Source organism: Phocoena phocoena, chromosome 6 (assembly GCF_963924675.1).
Source record: "Phocoena phocoena chromosome 6, mPhoPho1.1, whole genome shotgun sequence".
NCBI classification, from domain to species: Eukaryota; Metazoa; Chordata; class Mammalia; order Artiodactyla; family Phocoenidae; genus Phocoena; species Phocoena phocoena.
In genome coordinates this window covers 95,208,348-95,229,066 of record NC_089224.1, presented here as the reverse complement: position 1 = coordinate 95,229,066, position 20,719 = coordinate 95,208,348, and the positions used below count along the sequence as shown (strand labels likewise).

Here is a 20,719-nt window from a genome sequence, read left to right as displayed (position 1 = left end):
ATAACCCCCCGGAATCCTGAGCCCCTAAAGCTATTTGTCTTTCCCAAAAGGGGGTCCTCAGACCTGGAACGAGGTACCATCTCTGAGTCCCGGGGTGAAGGACCCTATTCTTTCTCACCTCCTCCAGAGGGAGCCCTTGGGGTCAGTCATCAGCTCACCTGAACAAAGATGGGGAACACCAGGACCTTGGGGGCCAGGGTGACGTAGGTGCCATAGCTTGAGTGTGGGGCATGTGGCCTCATGACCGGGCAATTCTGGTAGTTCCCATGGCCCTTCATGGTCTGCACCGTCTTCATCAGCCGACACTTCTTCCCCAGGCCCGTGTAAGACTTCCCTTTACTGGGACTCCCTGATTCTGTGGAACAGAGATGCGGGACCGTGAGGCATTTCCACACCCCCTGCAGAGGCATGCCTCTGCAGAAACAGGGAACACAGTCTCAGTCCATTAACAGCCATTAACAACAGCAGCTACCATGCGCCGGGCCCTGAGCAAGGTGCTGAGAAGACAGGGAGACCTCAGAAGGAATCCCCTCACACTCTGTGAGAGATACTAACGTGTAAACCAGCAACTCCAGGGCAAGGACAGAGCTGGGAACTGCCAACAATGATAAAGGCAGCATTCCTCATCTGGTGACCCAGGACCTGAATCAGACCTATCGGTTTGGCCTCGTACATTTAAAAATCAGAAAATCTCTCAGATTCAAAAAATCAGAAGATCTGACCTCACCGGGCCCACAGTCCCACGACAAACAAGCAATCAGATGGAGCGTCCTGGGTGGCAGAGCATGTGTGGTCCCTCTTGTCCCCATCCCCACTGCTCCCTCCGCACACCCAACACTGCTGGCCCATTTCATTGCCTCCCAGGTCCCTTGAACAAAGGGACTGGAGGTCATGTTTCTGCAGTGATAGCAGAGACAGTGGGCTTTCTCAGGACGTATGGGTGTCTGCCTTCTACTAGCCAAGGGAGTTGGAGTGGCCTGGCTCACTGAGTCAGTCTGGAATAGGGAGTGGCACCTGCCGCTCCAATTCCTGGGGAAGAGCACCCGTTCTGAGCCAGAGGGCTGCACCCAAATCCCACTCCTCTGCTCCCCAGCTTGGTGACCACCAGAAACTCACTTCGCCCCTCAGAGTCTTGGTTTCCTCACTGCAATTATAGTACCAAGCTCATGGGGTTGCTGTGAGGATTAAATGAGACACTCCAAGTAAAGCCCCTAGAATAATGCCTGGGACCTGGTAAGTGTGCGGTAAAAGTGAGCTGCTAACTTATTGTGGTTTTGTTGTTGTGATTTCTCTACTTGGGAAAGCGAGTTAATCAGATACTCCAGGGACTCTGGGAATCCTAGGCTTCATCGCAGCCAGGAGGTATTCCCCGGCTTGGCTATCAACTCACAAATTATTCTCATCAGAAAAGGGGGGGGGAGAGAGAGAGAGAGAGAGAGAGAAGAGAGAGAGAGAGAGAGAGAATGAATCACCCCCAGGGAAGAGAGCAGAGAGCTGCAGGGAGTCCCTCTATACGGTGACACAGCAGGACACATACCCTCATACTGAACAAGGGGTGGCATACAGATCTTTATCATGTCTCATCCAATGGGCAGAAGAGCAAAACACAGAGTAGCTAAAAAGTCAGGAATTCTTGGACACAAGCAGGTAGGAGACAAACTCCAGGGCATTCAGACTCTGCACACACCTGGGCCCCCTCCGAGGGTCCCTGCTGTCAGGTGGGCAACTGATCAGCCCTCCCTGACCTGCATGCGCAGCCCTCGGGGGCCCAGGTCTCCTTCCGCCACCCCCAGTCCCGGCAGCCTGGGGGTGAACAGGTGGCCTGACCCCAACTACATCTCGGGGAAGCTCCCCACCAACGCGTGGTCCCCAGCCTCAGGGGAAAAACTCAGCTCGGAAGGCTTCACACTTACCTCCTCTACCCACCCCATGCCCCTTCTCACCGAGCAGGGTAAGAAAAACAAGTCAACCCCCACACACAAGTGACCACTGATCACAGCAGCATCTTGGGCAGCACTCGAAGCGTGATCACCTAAACCACCCCCCGCTTCTTCGGGGAGTCACTTAGAGAAGAGTGAAAAGAGCGTGCGCCCAGGACAGGGGCGGGGGCAGATGCATGGAAGTACCTACCCAGCTCCTCGTCTGCTCTGGCCCCGGACCTCCGCCCCAGAGGGCTCTGTGCTGCCAGGCGCTGGCCCCTTTGCTGAAAGAACCCATCCTGGCTCTCAAGCTCTGCACTGGATTTGAGTTGGACAAGACACCTGAACTTGAGCACTGGCCTCCTCAGAGACTGGCTGTGTAATAACCCTGACCAGGTTCCTTCCCCCTCTGAGCCAGAGCTTTCTCCACTGCAAAGCAGAGATAATACAGACTGCTGCCTTGCCTGGCCCAGGGCAGGTAAGGGCGCACACGAGAGACCCGATGGGAAAGGGTTTGGTGAATGGTACCAGGGTGTGAGGGCACGAGGATTATAAACCCAAGCCAACAAATAATCCACCCGTCAGGGCTGGCATTAGGACAGGGCTGCTGCGCCACAAACTCTACCATGAACAGGGATCAAAGGGTCAGTCTGGAACTAGACAGTCTAATTTAACACAACCGAGCCTAGACCAGAGAAGGCAAAAACACACAGGACTGACAAGCAAGGCAAAGTAGACCAAACTTAACAAAGGGGGCTGTTTGCTAATGCCCAAATCTGGGCTTTTGCCTGCCCCCAGTCTGACCTTTAAAGGAATCCACTTCTTCCCTGCCCTAGCCCAGCTGCATAGGGCTGTCACAGAATCTTTGCCTTGGGCCTAGAGAGTCATGAATAAGCCACTTGACATACACATTTGCCTTCAGGTGGGAAGCAGCCCCATTTTATAGACAAGGCAACTGAGGCCTGGAGTGACTGAGGGACTTGCCCAAGGTCATCTGGCCAGTAACTGGTACAAAGCGGAATCAACCCAACCTATGTGGCATGCCCTCGTGCCCCATCTCCACATACCCTGGATAGTGTGTAGCAAGTGGGCTTGATTTTCCAAAACTGATTTTTTGAAGTATTTTTTTTAAAAAACAGTCCAAGTTATAACCCAGCTACTGCGCTCTGCGAAGGCAAACTCCTTAACTTCCCACCTGCTACTGCTTACACCCTCTGGTCTAAACCCCCATATCACCCCTTAAACACCTGCTTCACTGACCAAACAGTAATTACTCGGCTTTGCTCCGGCTTCCGAGGTGAGCCTTGGCAGCCATCCGTCCCCCGGCCGTGGCGAATCTGAGGCTGGGCTGCTTTCACAGGGCAAGGGACAATGCCAAGGGCACCCGCAGCCCTGGAGAACACGCCGACGACAGGCGGGCAGGCACCACAGGCCGCAGAAGGGCACCAGACTCCATTCTATTCAGGTTGGCTCAACCCACCCACCCTCCTGCAAGGAGGCCGAGCAGCCCAGCCAGAGGAGGAGACAGAAGTTGTCACCCTGGCGACAGCTTTAGCCTCTGGAGAACCCTGAGTGGGTTTAAGGGAAGATCTGTACCCTGAATTCCACCCCTTCCTCTGAACCCGCGGACCAGGAGCTAGGAATATTTGATCCCTGGTAAAGAGCAAAGATGTCCTTGGATACCGAAATAATTATCATCGTGAAGAATAAATGAAGTCAGGGCTTCTCTGGTGGCACAGTGGTTAGGAATCCACCTGCCAGTGCAGGGGACACGGGTTCGTGCCCCGGTCCGGGAAGATCTCACATGCCGCGGAGCGGCTGGGCCCGTGAGCCATGGCCGCTGAGCCTGCGCGTCTGGAGCCTGTGCTCTGCAACGGGAGAGGCCACAACAGTGAGAGGCCCGCGCACCGCGATGAAGAGTGGCCCCTGCTCGCCGCAACTGGAGAAAGCCCTCGCAAAGAAACGAAGACCCAACACAGCCAAAAATAAATATAAAATAAATAAATAAATTTAAAAAAAAGAATGAATGAAGTCAGGTCGAGTTCTTAATATAATGCATTCAAAAGTTACCACTGTTATTAATAGCAGCATCATTTCCTCGCTTGTCCCTCTCCCACAGCCTGCGTGACTCTGCCCTTCTTGGTTTACTAAGTACTGTATTCTCAGAGGGGAACCAAAATGTGGACACGAGTTGGGAGGACACCAAGAGGCATCTCTCGGCCGAGAAGGAACCACACCAGCCTGCCTCAACCCACACATCTCTCCAGCTCCCTTCCCCCATGAGCAGTCTGCAAACCTTGGAGGCAACCAGAGTCACTCCCCTTCAGTCAGTCACTCCAATAAAATTCTGTTGAGTACCTGCTGTCTGTCAGACCCTGGGACCAGCATCAGACACACGGAGGTGAGCAGGCCTAGGCCCTGCCCTTAATGGGGTCACTATTTAGCAGTGACATCTCCACTCTAACCTGATGTGGCAACTAAAAGCTTTTTTAAAACTCAGTGTTGAATCACCATCAGACTTTTCTCCGGAAGGAACACAGATTTCATTTCCAACAGACCAAGCCCTAACACCCAAATGCCCCAGCCTGGAGAGAATAAAGATGGCTTCCATCTGCAACTCTGAGCCTGATGGGAGCCCTTTTCCCTCCAAAGGGCACCTGCTCTAAGCTAGCGTCGTCTTCATGCTACTGACAGAGGGGGACAGCAAGGAAGCAAGTCTGCAAGTGGTTGGGAAAAGGCCATTCACAAAGAAGGAGGTCAAAGAAGGAAGGGCTCAAGCATATCCAAGGTCAGCACCATGGACCACCAGGCAAGGTTGGTCTCAACCCTCCAGATACCACCTGGACTCCAGCCAGCTAGACTCAGGCCAGCGCAGAGAGGGCCTAAAGGAATGCCCAGCCAACTCCAGCAGCAACACTGATACCTCAGGTTTCCTGGGAGAAGGAACTGGTTTTGAGCCCAGCTTCTCTCCCTGGCCCTTAAAAAATAAGGTCAGGATTTGAAGGACAAAGGAGAAAAATCCCTTCAAACAGCAGAGCCATCTGTGCACTTCAAAGACAGCTAACTTCTGTGTAACATCACTCAGCAAATAGGCTGCCACTCAAAACCATTATCTCCTTCAATCCTCCCAACACCCTCTGAAGTGGGAATTATCAGCCCCGTTTTATAAATAAAGAAACTGAGGCTCAGTGAGGGGACATGAGTTGCTCAAACTCATACAACTCCAATTTGGAAGCTCCCAGCTCCAAATTCCATGCCTCCCTCCCGAGCTGACCTGACCACAGTGCCTACAGCACCTTACATATATTGGTTGCTCAGTAATGTTGGTTGAATCTCAGCTGAATGCCTGAGTCCTGAACACCATCTGTTAGACTGCTCTGGGAAGATGCCCTCTCTTCCTCCTCAGTTCAGGGTCCAAGGAAGAAAGACACTGGTTCAGTGAGGAAGAAAAAGGTCCCAAGAGGAGACAGAGTCTGTGTCAAAATGGGGAGGGGGGGATCTTGACTCTGTTGGGAAGGTCTCCCAACTCAGAGGAGGAGGTGGGGCCCAGCCTCGCAGCTAACCTCACCATCTCTCCGGGGCTCAGAGGGCACAGCAGCAGAGGAGAGACTCACCTTCGGGGATGGCATCCTCCTGGTACACAGGCCGCAGCAGCTGCGGGGGAAAGACAGAGAACTACCTCAGCCCCAGGAACGGGGCAGACCACCAGGCAGGCTGCTCAGCCCTGGCCTGGGGATAGGAGGGGAGCACCTCAGGGCACGAGGGCAAAACAGCAGTCCCGCTAATGAGCTGAGAGGGGGGCCTGGAGGGATCACAGAATCTAGAATCCTCTAGAATGTTCGAGTTGAACGAGGCTTTAGCTGTCATCAAGTCTAACCCCTTGAAGTGTGTTCTGTGAAACACTGGCACTTGGGACGCTAACAACTCCGCCACAAAGGGTACACCGTCAGGGGAGTTTGAGAAATGCTCGGTTAAACAAGGGTAAACCACCTTCTTCACTGCAGATGCCCTCAGAGCCTCAAATAGGCTAATATGCATTGGGAATCTCCCAGAAGAGGAAGAGAGTATAAGGTGTTTCTCAAACTCATTTGACATCAAGAAACTTTCTTCCCAGAGTATCTCCTGGGACCGATATTTTGGGGCACACACGCTGACATTCCATTACTCCATCTTACAGCTCCTATGACGGGCTCGCTGCCTACCACACAGCCCATTCCGCTGAGGTTAAGTGCAGACTGGCAGAAAGCTCTTCCTTCTTTTGAGGTGAAATCTTCTACCGTGTGACCTCCCGTGGCCCTGGATCTGTGCCCTGAGGCCACAAAGACCCACCTGCTGTCTCTGCCGGGGACAGCCCTACAGGACAGCCCTATAGCGGCTGGAGTTAACACATAGCCCACTTCCCTGCTCCCCACTCCAAGCCCCTGGCAGGCTCCTCACAACACAATTTTGAGTCTTCGCATCTTCCTGGCCTCACTCAGGGACCCATGCCCTTCACCTCCCCTGAACCAGCTGTCCATACCTGGCTCCCAGGGTTCAGCGGGGCCAGGATGATGTAGTTGGGGTCGGCGGGGGCAGTGGCACGGGACAGTGCAGGCAGGGTGTGCTGGCCCCCGCGCTTGGTCACCTCAGTGTAGCGCTCCCAGCCACCGAGCAGCAGCCCATCCGAGCTGTCACACACCAGGTGACAGCTGTGGCGCTGCTCTGGCCGTGCCTGGGCCCCGTGGGTGCAGTTCTTCTCCCGCTTGTTGGGGGGCGACTGGAGGTCATGGGTCGACTTGCAGGACGCCCGCCGCAGGACCCCGCCATCTGGCCCCGGCTTGACCTGGGGGACCATACGCCACACAAGCAGGATGATCTCGCTGGGGCAGCTCCTGGAAGTTGGAGGAGGCGGGGAGTCACAAAGGGAAGTTGAGTCTGGGGGAGACCAAAGTCAGCCATGGTAGGGGCCTGTGGGGGCACAGAGGAAGAGAGGGGAAGAGGGCAGGGAAGCCCCAGTGCCAGAACAGGAAGGGATGCAGAGGCCATCTAAAGTAGAGACAGCAAAGGGGTCCCTTAGGTCGACTCTAGTTGACTGGCAGAGGCTGGGAAGGACACTGAGGCCAAGGCCAAGTAAACAAGAAAGAAGACCAAACTCAACTAGTGATGTGCCTCCTGGACACAAAGTATTATCAAGGAGGAGCAGGCAAGCCACGGCCTGTGTACAACCCCTCATCCGGTCATTCTAGAAGCAAACCTAAAATGGGCCACGAGGGCTTTAACCCAGAGGGTCGAAATTTAGGAGACCCCCAAATTTAAAGAATAACTGTTTAGCTGTGCGATTGAAAATGTTCGCAACATCTACGCATCCTCAGGAAACCAAGGGCTTAGCTCTGAGGTAGCAGAACTAATGAGCTAAAGTAGAGAGCGACCCCCTGGGGCTGCACCACGAACCACAGGGTCTGTTTGAGAGCTTCTTCCCTGCTGTCTGCTCTGGGATCCAAAATTGCTCAGAACCTGAACCTTCCAATTTCAGGCGAAGAAACTGATTCCCCAAGGAGCAAAGTGAATTGCTCACGGCTGGGAAGGAGGGACGGGCGAGGCGTGTGCCCAGGTCTGGGGAGGGGAGGGGAGGTGTGCTCCAGCCCGAGGCCCCGGGCTGCCCGCCGCCCCTGTCACCGGATCTCGTGTGCCAGCTCCACGCATTTCCAGTGCTCCACGGGCCTCTCGTTCAGCTGTAGCACCGTGTCCAGCTGCTGCAGCCCTGCCCGCTCTGCAGGGCCCCCTGCAGGGACAAAGAAAAGCCACTCAGGGGCTCCTGAAGCCCACAACCCCCTCAAAAGCCCCGGGGTCCTTTGCTTCCAGTGACCTTGGACAAGGACCGCTCCCCTCTGTTTCTTCACCTGTCAATGAAGGGCCAACCTCGGGGGCTCTCGGGGACCTTGAAGGGAGGCTCCCCTTTGCCCTCACTTCCTCCCTGCCCACATACCCAGTACTGGCTGACCTCTCTCTGCTGTCCACCTCCCCACCAGGCCCCCCTCCCTGCCCAGGGCCTCCCACCCCTTGAGAACCCTTCCTTGCTGCCAGGCTCACAGGCAATGGGGGCACCCAGATCACCATGTCCCAGCTTCTCCACTTTGGATGCTCACTCTGTGACTAGAAGTCTTTTCTTTGTGAAAAATAGGGAGGGAATGACTATTTTTAAGTGCTAATCAGGCTGGAATAGGATAAAATACTGCTTCCAAATCGAGTTCATAAATGATTCTCATTTTCCCATGCAGCCATTACTGAAAATATAGGTTTAGTTCCTGTTTGAAATGATTGGGAAACAAAATATAAAAATCTATTTTCATTTTGATTAAAAACAACAAAAAAAAGAGTAGGTGTATTTTCATAGACCTCACTTTCATCTGTGGTCATTTAAAAATATTATTCTTCTCGTTTTGAAAAACCAGGACACTTTGCTCCAGTTTAGGGCTCCCCTTTCAGTTCCAACATCTTGTTTGCAAAGCCTCGGGCTGGCATCACCCGAGACACTCACTCACCGGAATCCACGGCCTGGACTCGGACCGGAGAGTCGCAGCAGATGGTGAAGCCGAAGCCGTCCTTCCCCCTCGGGATGGTAATCTAGGACACAGCCCTGCCCAGTTACTCCCAGAAGCCATGAGGCTGCTGCCTCTGCTCCAAGGTCGTGAAGAAGACAGTCCCCACCCCAGAGCCACCTTCCTCTCCAAGGTTGCTGGAGCCAAGAAGGAGGCTGGCCGGCCCCTCGCTGTCCCTATCTTGGCCCAGGCGTCTTGAGCACTGGGTTGTGGGCCAAGCAGGAAGGCTGGGAGCTCAGGAGGTAAGCCAGGCCCATGTGGAAGGGCCCAGACCGAGCCTTGGAAGGCTGAATCTCGCCTTCCTCAGCCCTGGCAGACATGTGGCCTAGCCCTTTACCCAAGGGCCCACTGCACTGCACGTCTCCGCCTCACCTGTGACCCACTGCCTGCTAGGTCCCTTCCTCCTTTCCCCAGGGGTTCATGGAGCATCGGCGCAAGGCTGGCCCCATGCTGAGGGCCCAGAGACAAAGCTGGCCTGTTGGCTGCCCTCCCAGAGCACAGGGGAGGGAAGACAGGGATGCACACACTCACCACCTCAGGCCAAGGGGCAGGGGACACGTGCTAGGGGTCTCAGGACCGTCCACTGCCAGGGCCTCAAGGTATCAGTGAGGGCTCCCGGGTGAGGGGGCAAGTGAGGGCACAGATAGGCTTCCTGGCTGAACCTGAACTAGCCAATGACCTCACTGTGCCTGCTGCAGCCTGTGTGCGTGGCAGATCCACAACCCCTACTTTCAGAAGTCCCCTGAAAGGGCCCTGCCATCTGGATGCTCTTTTCAAGGCAACATGCAATTATTGAGCTCCTACTGCATGCCAGGCTCTGGTGAGGTACCAGGTCATGAGGCCTTGGTCTCTGGCTCCCAGAGGAGCATGAGGGTACACTGATCTCTAGAAAGCAAAGCAGGTCATGTTAAGCATTACAGCAGAACGTGAGGATGGTGCTGGGAAGAGTCCTTTGTGCTTTGACTTTAGATGACAGGCCTGGAGCACGGCAGGAACCAGCAAGTGCTCCGCTAGTGAGGACAGCGCTGCAGCCTCCCACCAGCAGCGGAAAGCTGGCAGGGGGCGGCGCGGTCTGCTAGCTCAGTTCAGTTCTACCTTGCTGCATGCCCTCTCTGTGCACCCCCAGTTAGGCTTTGGGAGGGGTGCAGAAAGCCCAGCCCCTGCCCACTCAAAGAGCAATTCCAGGCTGCTCAGAGCAGGTGTATGAGAGCAACAGACTAAGGCAGCTGAAGTCAGAAAAGGGGTCTGGCGCCCTGGATGTGGCGTGGGCCCCGGTGCAGCATGGGGTAGGGCACCCCAGGCAGGCTGAGGAAGAAGCCAGCTCAGCAGCGCTGAAAGAGGTCAAGGGCCACCGTCTCGTTAGGAGACTGCTGTCTCCTTCCTTTAGGGGTTACCTCTTCCAGGCTGGGTGCCCGGCATTCACCTGCCAGCTGTCCCAAAGGCCAGGCATGGGAAAGGGGAGAGCCGGGGAGCCCAGGGTGACCCAGGCCCTTGGATGCTGCTGGGGAGGCCCCTGAGGCTCTGCTTCCCACCAGCCCTGGGCCTGGATTCAAAGCGAGTTTGTAAAACAGGAAATCTGACAGACAAGGGGAAGGGGCGGGGGGGGGCAGGAAAATACCCTGTTCCCATAAGAATTCTGGGAAAACACACAGCTAAGACAGGAAGAGAAAAAAAATGGAAAGAAAGAAAGAAAAACAAACTCTGGAGTGAGCGCGGAAAGCCCAGACTGAGGCCAAGGGACGATGACAGGAGCCCAGTCCACTCCATGCAACCAGCAGGGATTTTGGGGACCTCACAGCCCACCCTCAACCCAGGCAGAAGCTGGGATGCCAGCATTTTGCTAGCACTTCCCCAGTCCTACACCACCAAGAGCCACGGCCCCTCCTGCCTGGGGTGCAGCTCTGGAAAACCAGTTCCAGCACCCAGGGCTAACAGTTTGGGGACTGGCCCCAAAGCTGAATCTGGAGAGAAGGAGGGTGCTCCAGAAAACTGCCTGTTCCCCGCATCCAGGTGGGACTGTGGACAGGAGACCCCTCTGCCTTCCTGGGCACCAGGCTAAGCAGAGCCAGTCCAGACAACAGTCCAGGCCAGCTGGGGGCTGGGAAGAGGGGAAGAGGAGACGGTGTTGGGAAGCAAGCCCCTCTCCTGCTCAGTGTGAGGGGGTGGGACTGCATAAAGGAAGCAGAATTATGCTCTGTCCATCGTGACCACGACCACGTTGAGAGGACAATGTCCAGAGAACCTGATCATCACTGCAGCCCTGAGGAAATGCAGGGCTAGTTTCAGTATGCCCATTTTACAGAGAAGGAAACTGAGGCCTGAAGCAAGTAAGCTCTCGGCCCTCCTCTCTGACCTCAGGCCTCAGGGTCAAGAGGCAAGGGAAGCAGCCCTGCCCTATCTCTGGGATCTCAGCGACTCCTGGCAGAGGCCATCCTTCCCGGGGTGCTTCTTGCTCTTTCCTGTCCAGTGCAGGAACTGCTACTGCTCTCAGATCTCACCCATGCCAGCATCTCACTTCTGCCCTCCTGCCTGATTTCTGACCCTCTGTCATGCCTAGACTTCAATCCCAATCCCTAAGTGCCACAGTTATTGAACCCCCTGCACCAGGCACTTCATACATATTCCATTTACTTTCACAGCATCGTCACATTATCACCCTATTCCACTGACAGGAAGACTGAGGCTCAGGGAGGTAAACTGCCATGCACAAGAGTCAGACCTCAAGAAGGGCAGAGCTGGATGTGAGCCCGGGTCCGGCACAAAGCTGGTGCCCTCAACCCCGCACTACTTTCTAGCAGGGGATCCGTCTTGAACTTGAGTCCCAGAGCCCCAGGCCCGGACCGCACTCATGCCTGGTCCTACTGTGACTGCCAGAGTGTCCCGGTCCTCAGGCCTGTAGTCCCAAGTGACCGAGGACTTCTCGACCTCCCATCCAGTGCCCTCTGTGCCTCACCACCCCGCCATCCAGTTGCCAGTGTCACAGGGGCTGCTCTGCAGGCTCCAGGAGTGCGGGAGGGCCCTGAGAGCTGGGGACTGGAGAGAGAACACACGTGTCCCACTCACGGTGCAGGAGGCCCCTCTGAGCATCTCCCTGAGACCTAAGTCTGCCAGTTTGAAGGAGTTCAGGACCCAGATTCCAGGCTGGTCATTAAAACACAGGGGGACTTTTCTATACTTTTAAAATCAGAACCATTCCAGAGTCCCATCAGCTTGGACATTCCCAAAATCTGGACATCCCTTGCCTTCACCCTGTCTGACACCATGCCCTTTTTATAAGAAAAAAAAAAAAATGTCCCTCACAGTTCCAGAAGAGTCTTGGGGGCTAAGGGATCATCACTCCCACTCTGCCCCACATCCTGAGACTGGAGGCTGAGGGCCAAGCCCTCTCCGTGAAGTTGGGCTCTGGAGCCAGAGGACTCCGGACCCACTTCAAGGCATCACAGCCACCCGGGAGGAAAATCATGTGTGCGCACATATACGCAGACACATCCCACCTCGCTCACAAGCACACACCAACACACGCTAGAACACAATCACACCTACACAACACAGGACAGGCACTGCCGTCCCATCAGAAGTAGGGAAAGTTAGCAAAAAAACACAAATCCAGCTGCTCGGCAACCTAGCCACTTACAATCTCAGGCTTGGGATGCTCTTTTTAACCCACACTCCTCCCAAATAAAAATGACAGAAAATCAACTAGATAATCTCACCATGGACACCACCCAGTCAGTGGTTAGGATGGCGAAGAGCTGGCCTCGTCTGCCCCTAAAGAGGGGCGGCAGGTAAAGGCCACCTTGGGGCCAGTTCCTGCCTCTATCCTCCCCCCCAGATCACAATGAACCTGCAAGGGGCCAGGAGGAGGCAAGAAAGGCCTTGTGGGAAGACAAGTCCTGCTCGGTGAGCCCTCATCCCTGACCCCCAATGACACCCCATGCGCCCCCCAAGGGGCCAAGCACCCACCTGGCGGTAGCGGCGCTCCGAACACACCTTGCAGAGCCCATTGAAGCGGTTCATGGCTGCGGGTCCTGCCTCGACTGCCGCCCCATGAAAACCCAGCTCTCCCCCCCAGCAGTGGGAGCCCGCACTGCGCCCCGTCAGCCTGGCATGACCGCCCTGGGAAGCCCGCCCCGCAGAAGAATGGCAGGAAATCACCTCTCACCTCCCCAAGCCCTGTCTGTGCTGTGTGCCTCTGCACGATAAGCCCGAAGGCTTCCTGAAACCTCCGAATGACAAGGAAGAGGGAGAGTTTTATATTAAAATTCCTGTCAACTAGTTAGTATTCCCCGGGCCCCGGCGGGGAGAGGGCGCCTTTGTTCTGGCTGCATTCTCCGCCATGGGCCACTTTGTGATTCCAGTGTTCTCACAAACACCCCTGGCTGGAGGAGAACCCAGGCAGAAAACACAGCCCACTCTGTAACAACGCCGCCTCCCCCTGCAAATCCGAGGAACAAATGCAGGGAACTGGTACAAATGCAGGGAACTAACTCAGCCTAAGAACCTAAGGATGCTTTGCACCCACAGACATCCCACGTCAAGACAGGGAATACAAAACATCTGGAGTTTGCCTGCCACTCAGAAGCTACTTAAAAGTCAGTTTCCTCATCCATGTACGTGGGCTGCTTGAAGGATCTGATGACAGACCATAAAGTCAAGTTGGGAAGGGATTTCCAATCACTCCATAATCCAGCATCCTCTTTTTACTGGTGAAGAAGTGGGGGCCTTGAGCAGTTGAGATCACACAGCAGGGTGGGGTGGAGCTGGGACCAGAGCCCCAGTCTTGGTTCCTGCCTTGTAGAGCAGTGCCTGGTGAGCCTAGAGCCCCTTCCACCAACCTCAGAGCCCCTGAGGAAAACTACCCAGCCACTCACATCCTTCATGCCAGAGAGTGTCCCTTGGTCCAGCCCAGCTTTCGTTACTGTGACAGTGGTCAGGCCAGCCAGGCTTCTAAGCCTCCTTCCCTCCATGCACACGAAGAGGGAGTTGAACAGGTCACCTCTCGAGGTTCTCCCCCTGCCCTAACCAAGCCTCTGACGATCACCCACACCTTGCTGAGTCCTACGGACATCTCTGCGTGTGCAAGCCGAGGAAAATCAAACGCGCCTCAGAACAATGCCCCCAGAGGTCAGGGCCTGTGTGCAGAGCCCAGCACGAAGTAGGACTCTCCCAGGCCACCTAGAAACCTGCAGTGTTGATGTCCGGGCAATTCTCACAGATCCCCAGGGAGACTCCCTGGTCACTGTCCTCTCTGTGCTCGGCATGTACACAGAGAGGGAGAAAGGCCTTTGCAGCTCCCCCACTGAAGCTGGAAGAAAGCTTCTAAACTTGTAATGAAGCCACGGAAAACAGAGATCCAGCAAGTTACTCTAATACTGTACTGTCCAATGTGGTAGTGATTAGACACAGGTGCAACTTAAATTTTAAAATAAAATTCGAAATTCAGGTCCTCGTTCATACTAGCCACAATTTCGAACGCTCAGTAGCCACCGGTGGCTAGTGGCTGCCATCACGGGCAGTGCAGCCCCAGCCCGTACGCTCTGTGAGGGCAGGGATCTTTGACAGCTGTGTCCTGGCACCCGGCACAGGGCCTAGCCCATGTAGATGTTCAATAAATACTTAATGAATGCATGAGTGAATGACTTGAGTGAATGAAAGGGGAAATGTCTTGTAGCTAATAATACACCTAAGTGCCATATATTAGCATGGAAAATATCACTGTCGTGTTTTCCCAACTAGGCCACTTGCAGGAGACAGCCATACCTGAAGCCATATTTGCTGGCTGTGTGGCCACAGAGAGTGACCTAACATCTCTGAACCTTACAAGTCTCACTCATCTGTGAAATGGGTAGTAACAACCACCTCAGAGGTGGGAGTGAGGGTCATGTTAGATAACAACCGAGGGGCTACTCAGCACCGGGGGCTTGTTTCTCCCTCTCTTAGTGGTTAGAGAAAAGCAGAGATCACCTGCCATGGCCTGCAAAGGGACAAATTTGGATGAATTCCCCAAAATCCCTATAGGAAGGTTACTCTCTAGCTTCAAAGCCCTAGTGAAGTGAGGACCCATCGGTCTCGGGCTCAGACTCACAGCTGCTCCCTGATAGCAAGGGGGCCAAACCTGAAGGGGAATTGGGCCACAGTGGCAGGGGAAGCAAGGGGCCTGAGGGGGCCTGCAGGAAAGGGAGGACTCGGCTTCAAGAGACCGAAAGTCAGTACAACCCAGACTCCTCTATTTCCAGGGGCCGGGGCCCGGCTCTCTCCCCACTCCTGCCCCAAGCTTGAGTAACCCGAGAAAAGCACCAGAAATAACCTCTTAAAAAATGCACAACTTGCTGAGTTTCCAAGCACCAAGTGAATCTGAGTCTCAGTCACTGAATGCTCCATGTTTAGGGGTCTCCTGGGCCAAGGGACTGACCAGAAGCAGGTTAGAGCCCAGAGCAGTGCTCAGGGCCCGTCAGTCCTGCCCAGGTTGTCCCCACCTACCTTGAGTTTCTCCCTGTTCTCGGTGTCCTCACCTCCCAACAGTCTCAACAAAGGGTCTGGAAGGTGACAGAGCAGAGTCAGAAAGTTTCTGCTGGCATCTAAGTGCCCGTTCCACAGACCACCCAGAGGATGAGGCCAGGGTGCCAGACCCATGTGGAGGACAAGGTCACTGCTGGCCCCCAGGATGTGGGAATGCCCAGGCTCGGGCCAGGCAGGGCCTCAGGAGACAGATGGGTGCGTGCGAAGGACAGAGCAGAAGGGGAAAATCCTCAGGACCCACAGCAGGGCCCACATGGCCTGTCTGCAGAGGTGGGCGCCCCAAGGTCAGCCAGGCAGACCAGAGGGGATCCTGAGACCACAGACCCTGAGGAATGGCCACACGGGAAGGTCCAAAAGCCCAGCCCTCCATGAGCTAGATAAATAAAGGAGTCATGGGCATGAGGCTGCCTGCAGGCTGCATTCTAGCAAGCACTCGTGAGAAGGCCCTGGGCCCAGGGTCTGATGGCAGCCTAGGGTGACACATGCCACAAAACACAGGGACTGAGGCTACTACACAGTGGAATGGGGGGAGCCCTGGGGGTCGGCATGTCTGGGCAGAACTGAAGGTGGTGGGCATGCACCTCTCAGGGGCCGCAGTCTCCGCCTGGCCACCTTCAGGTGCTTGGTCCGGCCCAGGTCCTCGCCCAGCAGGTAGTACCAGCCGCTGGTCTCCTGTCACAAGAGAAGGCGTGACATGCTCAGAGGAGGCAGGGGGCACAGGTCAGGCAGCCACCAATCCCCGTCAAAAAGCAGCAGCTGGACAGCCTCCTCAGGAGCAGCGTCTCTGCAGGCACACACACTCCAGCCTCCCTTCCCCGAACCCTCCCTTCCCACCTCCAGGAAGCCCTCCTTGATGCTCCAGGCAGAGCTGATCCTCCCCTCTGCCGACTTCCCACGCCTCTTGTCCCTGGAGAACAAGTCTACTCACAGGCTTGCCTCCCCCACTAGGCTGTGCACAGGCTCCTTGATGTGCCTAGCACTGTGCCTGGTACACAGCAGGAGCCCAATAAATGTTGACAGAACAGAAGGGAGGGAGGGAGGGAAGGAGGGAGAGGCCAGAAAGCAGGCATCCTGAGGCCCCTGAGCAGTCCCCAGGGGCAGACATCTGCTCCCAAGAGGGAATAAGGCCAAGACTGGAGTCAAGACAAGATAGTTGGGACCCACATGTAGGATAAAGGGTCCTCAGCCACCTACCCCAGACTTCACTTCCAGGACACAGAGCTGGGTGGCAGGGCCACCTGGCAACTCCTTGCAGCAGGCCACCAGAACATCTCCAGGGATATGCAAGAGGCGCACATCCCTCCCCTGCTCAAAAGCCTCCAATGCGGGGAGTGCCATCCAAGTAGAGCTGCGTAAGGGTCTGGCCACCCAGACGGAGGGGCCTCTAGGTCCCACAGTCCTCACCCAGCCTGAAGAAAAGCTCCACAGAGGATGCCCACTCCATCCCTGAGCACCTGCTAGGCCCAGAAACCTGCGACCTGGCAAACAACGTCAAGGCAACCCCTGGAACAGACCACGAGAAGCACCCGTCCCTCATCCTCCAGGGCAGGGAGTGCTCTGAGCTCTGAGGGACCTGCCTGTGTCCTTAAGGGAAGACACCAGACCTAGAGCCTTCTGGGAAGACTTGGAGCCACCTAACAACTGGTCTCTGACAAGAACGAGCCAAGGCAGGAACCCAGACCCTTGGTCACACCGGTAACAGTGTTGTTATCAGGCCAGGGGGCACCTGTCTCAGTGGGGCACCATCTCACAGACTGAAGCCCCACCGCAGGGCTTCCAGACAAAGGCCTCTGCCTGCACCAGCCCTGGCCTAGGTGGCCTGACCCTGCCAGAAGCTTCCCTAGGACCCACCTTGTCCGGAGTCAGGAGGGACTTCACCCCGAAGCTCATGCAGCCGATGAGTCCACTCTGTCTGGGAGAACAAGAGAAGCTCGAGTGAGCACCTTTGCATTGCACTACGTCGGGAGGTCGATTGTCAAGTGTAACATAGGTTTGCCTGATGCACTGTGGTTTACGAAGCACTTTTACCTGCATTGTCTCATTTGATCTTTCCAACTTTGCGAGTGAGGCTGGAGTTCTTCTCTCCACTTCACAGAGGAAAAAACTGAGGCTGAGTTGATCCCCTTGCCAAGGTCACAGGACTCATTAGTAGTAGAGTCCCATGGGAAGCCAACCACAGAAGCTCAGAGTTACCTCGGAGGTTTGAACTGTGCTGGTGCTGGTAGGTCTGAAGAGCCAGTCCCCAAAGGGAATTTCAGCTCCCATGTCTGCTGGTGATGCTCAATCCAGGAGAAAAGTTATGGGACCTCAAGCTCAAGAAGCTTTGTCTTAGGTCCAGGCAAGACCTGGGCAGTGCTTGGACAGTTCCAGGTCAAGGTCCAAACCAACCTGACACACAAAAGTTGCCAAGACCACCCTGACCTGGCTGCCAGTGGGCCAGTACACATGAGCCAGGGTCAGGACTCATGGAAATGTCACGTTGTGCAGACAGGCTGAGTTCATTTGGGTCCTACTTCACTAAGGGTAATTCAAAGCTCCTGAAGCATGTCCATCATTGAGTTCCAATGTGCAACACTGAGGGACTGATGGATACTTGGCAGCTTTCAACAGTGATAGCATAGATTAATATTAATGAAATGCCAAAAATAATATTGCTATTATGAGATAAAAGCAAGTTTACAAAGTTTAATGAGAAAGATGTCCACCAAAATATTAACAATGGGTGTATCTGGCAGGTAGGAATAGAAAGGTTTTTCTTTTCTCCTTTGGGTTTTTAGTGTTTTTAAATTTTCACTGGGAACAAGCGCTACTTTTGAAATCAGAAAAAAAAAAGTAGTATAAATGTATTTGAAAGTACTTCTATTCTACCACATCTTTCTCTACCCTAACACTAGAGTTGCTCTTTTATTTTTTTTTTTCTACCTCTTCTCTCTTAGCATATCGCCAACTCAGGCCTCTTCAGAGATTGGTTTAATAGCTATTAATCAAGAAACAACATGGGTATTAAGACTGGAGCAGAACCCTGATGGTTGACTTCAATATGTGAGGGACCCACACAGACGAGGGATTCAGCATGTTCTGGGGAAGGCACCATATCAAAGCCAAGGATGTAATGAGCTGCCTAGATGGGTAGTGAACTAACTCCCTGGAGATGTGCCTCCTCGGAGCCTGGTCTAAGGGGGCCTGAACAAGTCCACAGAACACCCTGAAGAGCCTGTCCAAGTCCTGTGCCCTAGAGCCGGCTCCTGAGATCCAGACCCAGTATGTCCAAGGTGGGGTCTGCGCATGGGAGTCTGGAGTAAGCTATCCAGGGGATCCTACAGGGCACCCACCCGTGCCTGCCCCAGTCGAGGACCGGTAGTGTACAACAACTTTATAAATACATTTTGTTTGGATTCTCCAGAAAGGGTGGCAGCCTACCACCTGACAGTCCTAAGCAAAACAAAACTGGCTTCTTGCCGGGAGCCAAGCCGATTGAGGGCCAGGGATGCAGAATGCTGGGGATGGATTCTCAAAGCTGGTACCCCTCCCCCACAGATGCACACTCTACACCAGGCCATGTCTCCCCAGCTACTCTCACTCTGCTACCACCCACCCCCCCAGCTCTCTCTTCCTGCCCCCGCTTTCCTGCAGCCCGGGCTGCACCTGCTCTCTTCTCCTTCCTTGCCCCCTCCCATCATACCAGGCCATATTAACCATCTACCGATAGAGAACAGTGTAGTCACTCCATTAAAGTGACCCTTCCACATCCACCTGCCCACCCAGCACCAAAAACAAATACTCCTCCCTCCTGGCAAGTGGCCAAGTCAGCACTAATGGAGGGGCAGCTGCAGTGACCAACATGAGTAGCAGACACTGACCTGAGCTGACATCCCAGAAAAGCCTTCTCAAGACTTTGCCAAAGTCCTCATCACTGATTTAATTTTGTGTGTCAACACATTCAGAAGCAACCCAGCTGGTATCTAGGTGCCCACACTGCCTTGCTGTACACTTTTCTTTCACACTGAGTATGGCTGTAACTTTCTAAATCTTCAGGCAGGATGCTTTAGCTGTAATAAAGGCTGCCTCTCCCTGCTCTTCAGTAAGTGGAAATTTCACCCTCTGGTGCTTAAAGAATACTAAATGGTTAATAGCCTCCCGTGAGCTTTGCTTCCTGCTAAGGGGCCTCCAATGATTTCATGATAATTTAGGCCAAGCAAATGGTCACAGTTAATGTCCATAAGCAGGAACCTCTAAGTGTTCTTCAATTAGCTACTTCTGAAGCCTGTTTTTGAAAACCTTTGGAAGAAGAAAGACTTTTTCTACATGCAGCCTGAGTACACGGTAATACACTGGTCAGGTAATAAACTTGGGACACCGCCTGAAATTTCTCTAGGCACAAAGTCTCAGGGGCCAAGCCTTGGGTACTTCTGAATGCCAAACCCTAAGCTCAGTGAAGCCTTGACAAACGGATGAACCCATCATGCCCACGTTAGCAGGCACTGGGCAAGGAGCTGCAGCATTAAGGAAACAAGACAAACATTCAGGAATTTAAATACCAGTTCAAGACAGCAATACAAGGGATGTCACTAGACAGAGTGAGACTGAGAGATGAACAGTACAGGCAACAAATGCTGAAAGCTTAGAGAGGCAAGAGGTAGTTTAGGACTGAGATGCTCAAAGAAGGCCTAAAGAGTTAAGCCAAAGGGAAGGAAAGGAAGAGCATTTCAGGCAAAGGCAACAGCTGGTACAAAGGCTCAGAGGTAAGGCTTCATGGAACATTCAAGGGCAATAGTACAGCCAGCCCTCCGTATGAAAGGATGCGGAACCCATGGATACGGAGGGCCGACTATACTATACCACTTTATATAAAGGGACTTGAGCATCCATGGATTTTGGTATCCACGGGGGTCCTGGAACAAATCCCCCATGGACACAGAGGGATGGCTGTACTTGGCTCAGTTTACTTTTGAGCACAGGGTAGGAGACCCGCTACAAAATGAAAACGCATTATTTTAAGGGAATGCACTTTAATTCTCTCTCTCAGGGGCTTAAACTATTTCTGTTACAGACTTATCCCATTTAATCTCAATTTATTTTTAATTTGATGGCTTAAATCACACAATATTTTTCCAATCATTTTTTCTTTCCTTAAGCTCAGTCCCCACCTCTGGTCACAAAGCTTTCTAACTTTATGGCACTGCACTTGGCACTGAAGTTTTTTATAAAATAGTTTAAAGGAAAGAGCACAGAGTACCCAGGATAGTGTGCGACACACAGCAAGCAGCCTCTCCATATACGTAATTACTATTAGCATAAAAGATTACGTTTTTCAAACACATGCTGTGTGTGTTTTGGGGTTTTTTTTAACTTGGTGCATAACATTACAATTCTCTCTAAGATTGTTCTCTGACCACAAGTTCTGAAAACACTATGATTGACACTAGAAGCTTCAGTTTGGCTTCTACCGTATCATCAAACAAAACTTTTAAGTAGTTCAGTTCCATAATCAGTGATATTAAGGAGTTACTGCTAATTTTTAAATGTGATAATGGCATTGTGGTTGTTTTCTTAAGCCATCTTTTAGAGATTTATATAGCTGAGATGAGATGATGTCTGGGATTTGCTTCAAAATAATCCACCGGAGGAGGGGAAAGTGGGTGAGGGCATAAATGAAATAAAATTGGCCATATATTGATAATTGATGAAGCTGGGCTACGAGTA

At 53.6% G+C, this 20,719-nt stretch overlaps 1 protein-coding gene across 6 annotated transcripts in view; it reads right to left on the bottom strand.

The window, feature by feature from the left end:
- RGS3 (regulator of G protein signaling 3) overlaps window positions 1–20,719 on the bottom strand; it is a 130,803-nt gene that overhangs the window by 84,177 nt on the left and 25,907 nt on the right. For 3 of the 6 annotated variants that reach the window (XM_065879217.1, XM_065879215.1, XM_065879218.1), the window contains exons 6-13: window positions 16,868–16,928; window positions 15,598–15,688; window positions 14,978–15,033; window positions 8,441–8,522; window positions 7,575–7,680; window positions 6,439–6,790; window positions 5,534–5,573; window positions 159–355 (exon numbers count right to left, since the gene is read on the bottom strand). In XM_065879217.1, coding sequence (XP_065735289.1) covers window positions 159–355; window positions 5,534–5,573; window positions 6,439–6,790; window positions 7,575–7,680; window positions 8,441–8,522; window positions 14,978–15,033; window positions 15,598–15,688; window positions 16,868–16,928 — 985 coding nt within the window. Of the gene's footprint in view, window positions 1–158; window positions 356–5,533; window positions 5,574–6,438; window positions 6,791–7,574; window positions 7,681–8,440; window positions 8,523–12,460; window positions 12,515–14,977; window positions 15,034–15,597; window positions 15,689–16,867; window positions 16,929–20,719 lie in introns of those variants that run through there. The other 3 variants (XM_065879216.1, XM_065879219.1, XM_065879221.1) reach the window with 1 other exon arrangement.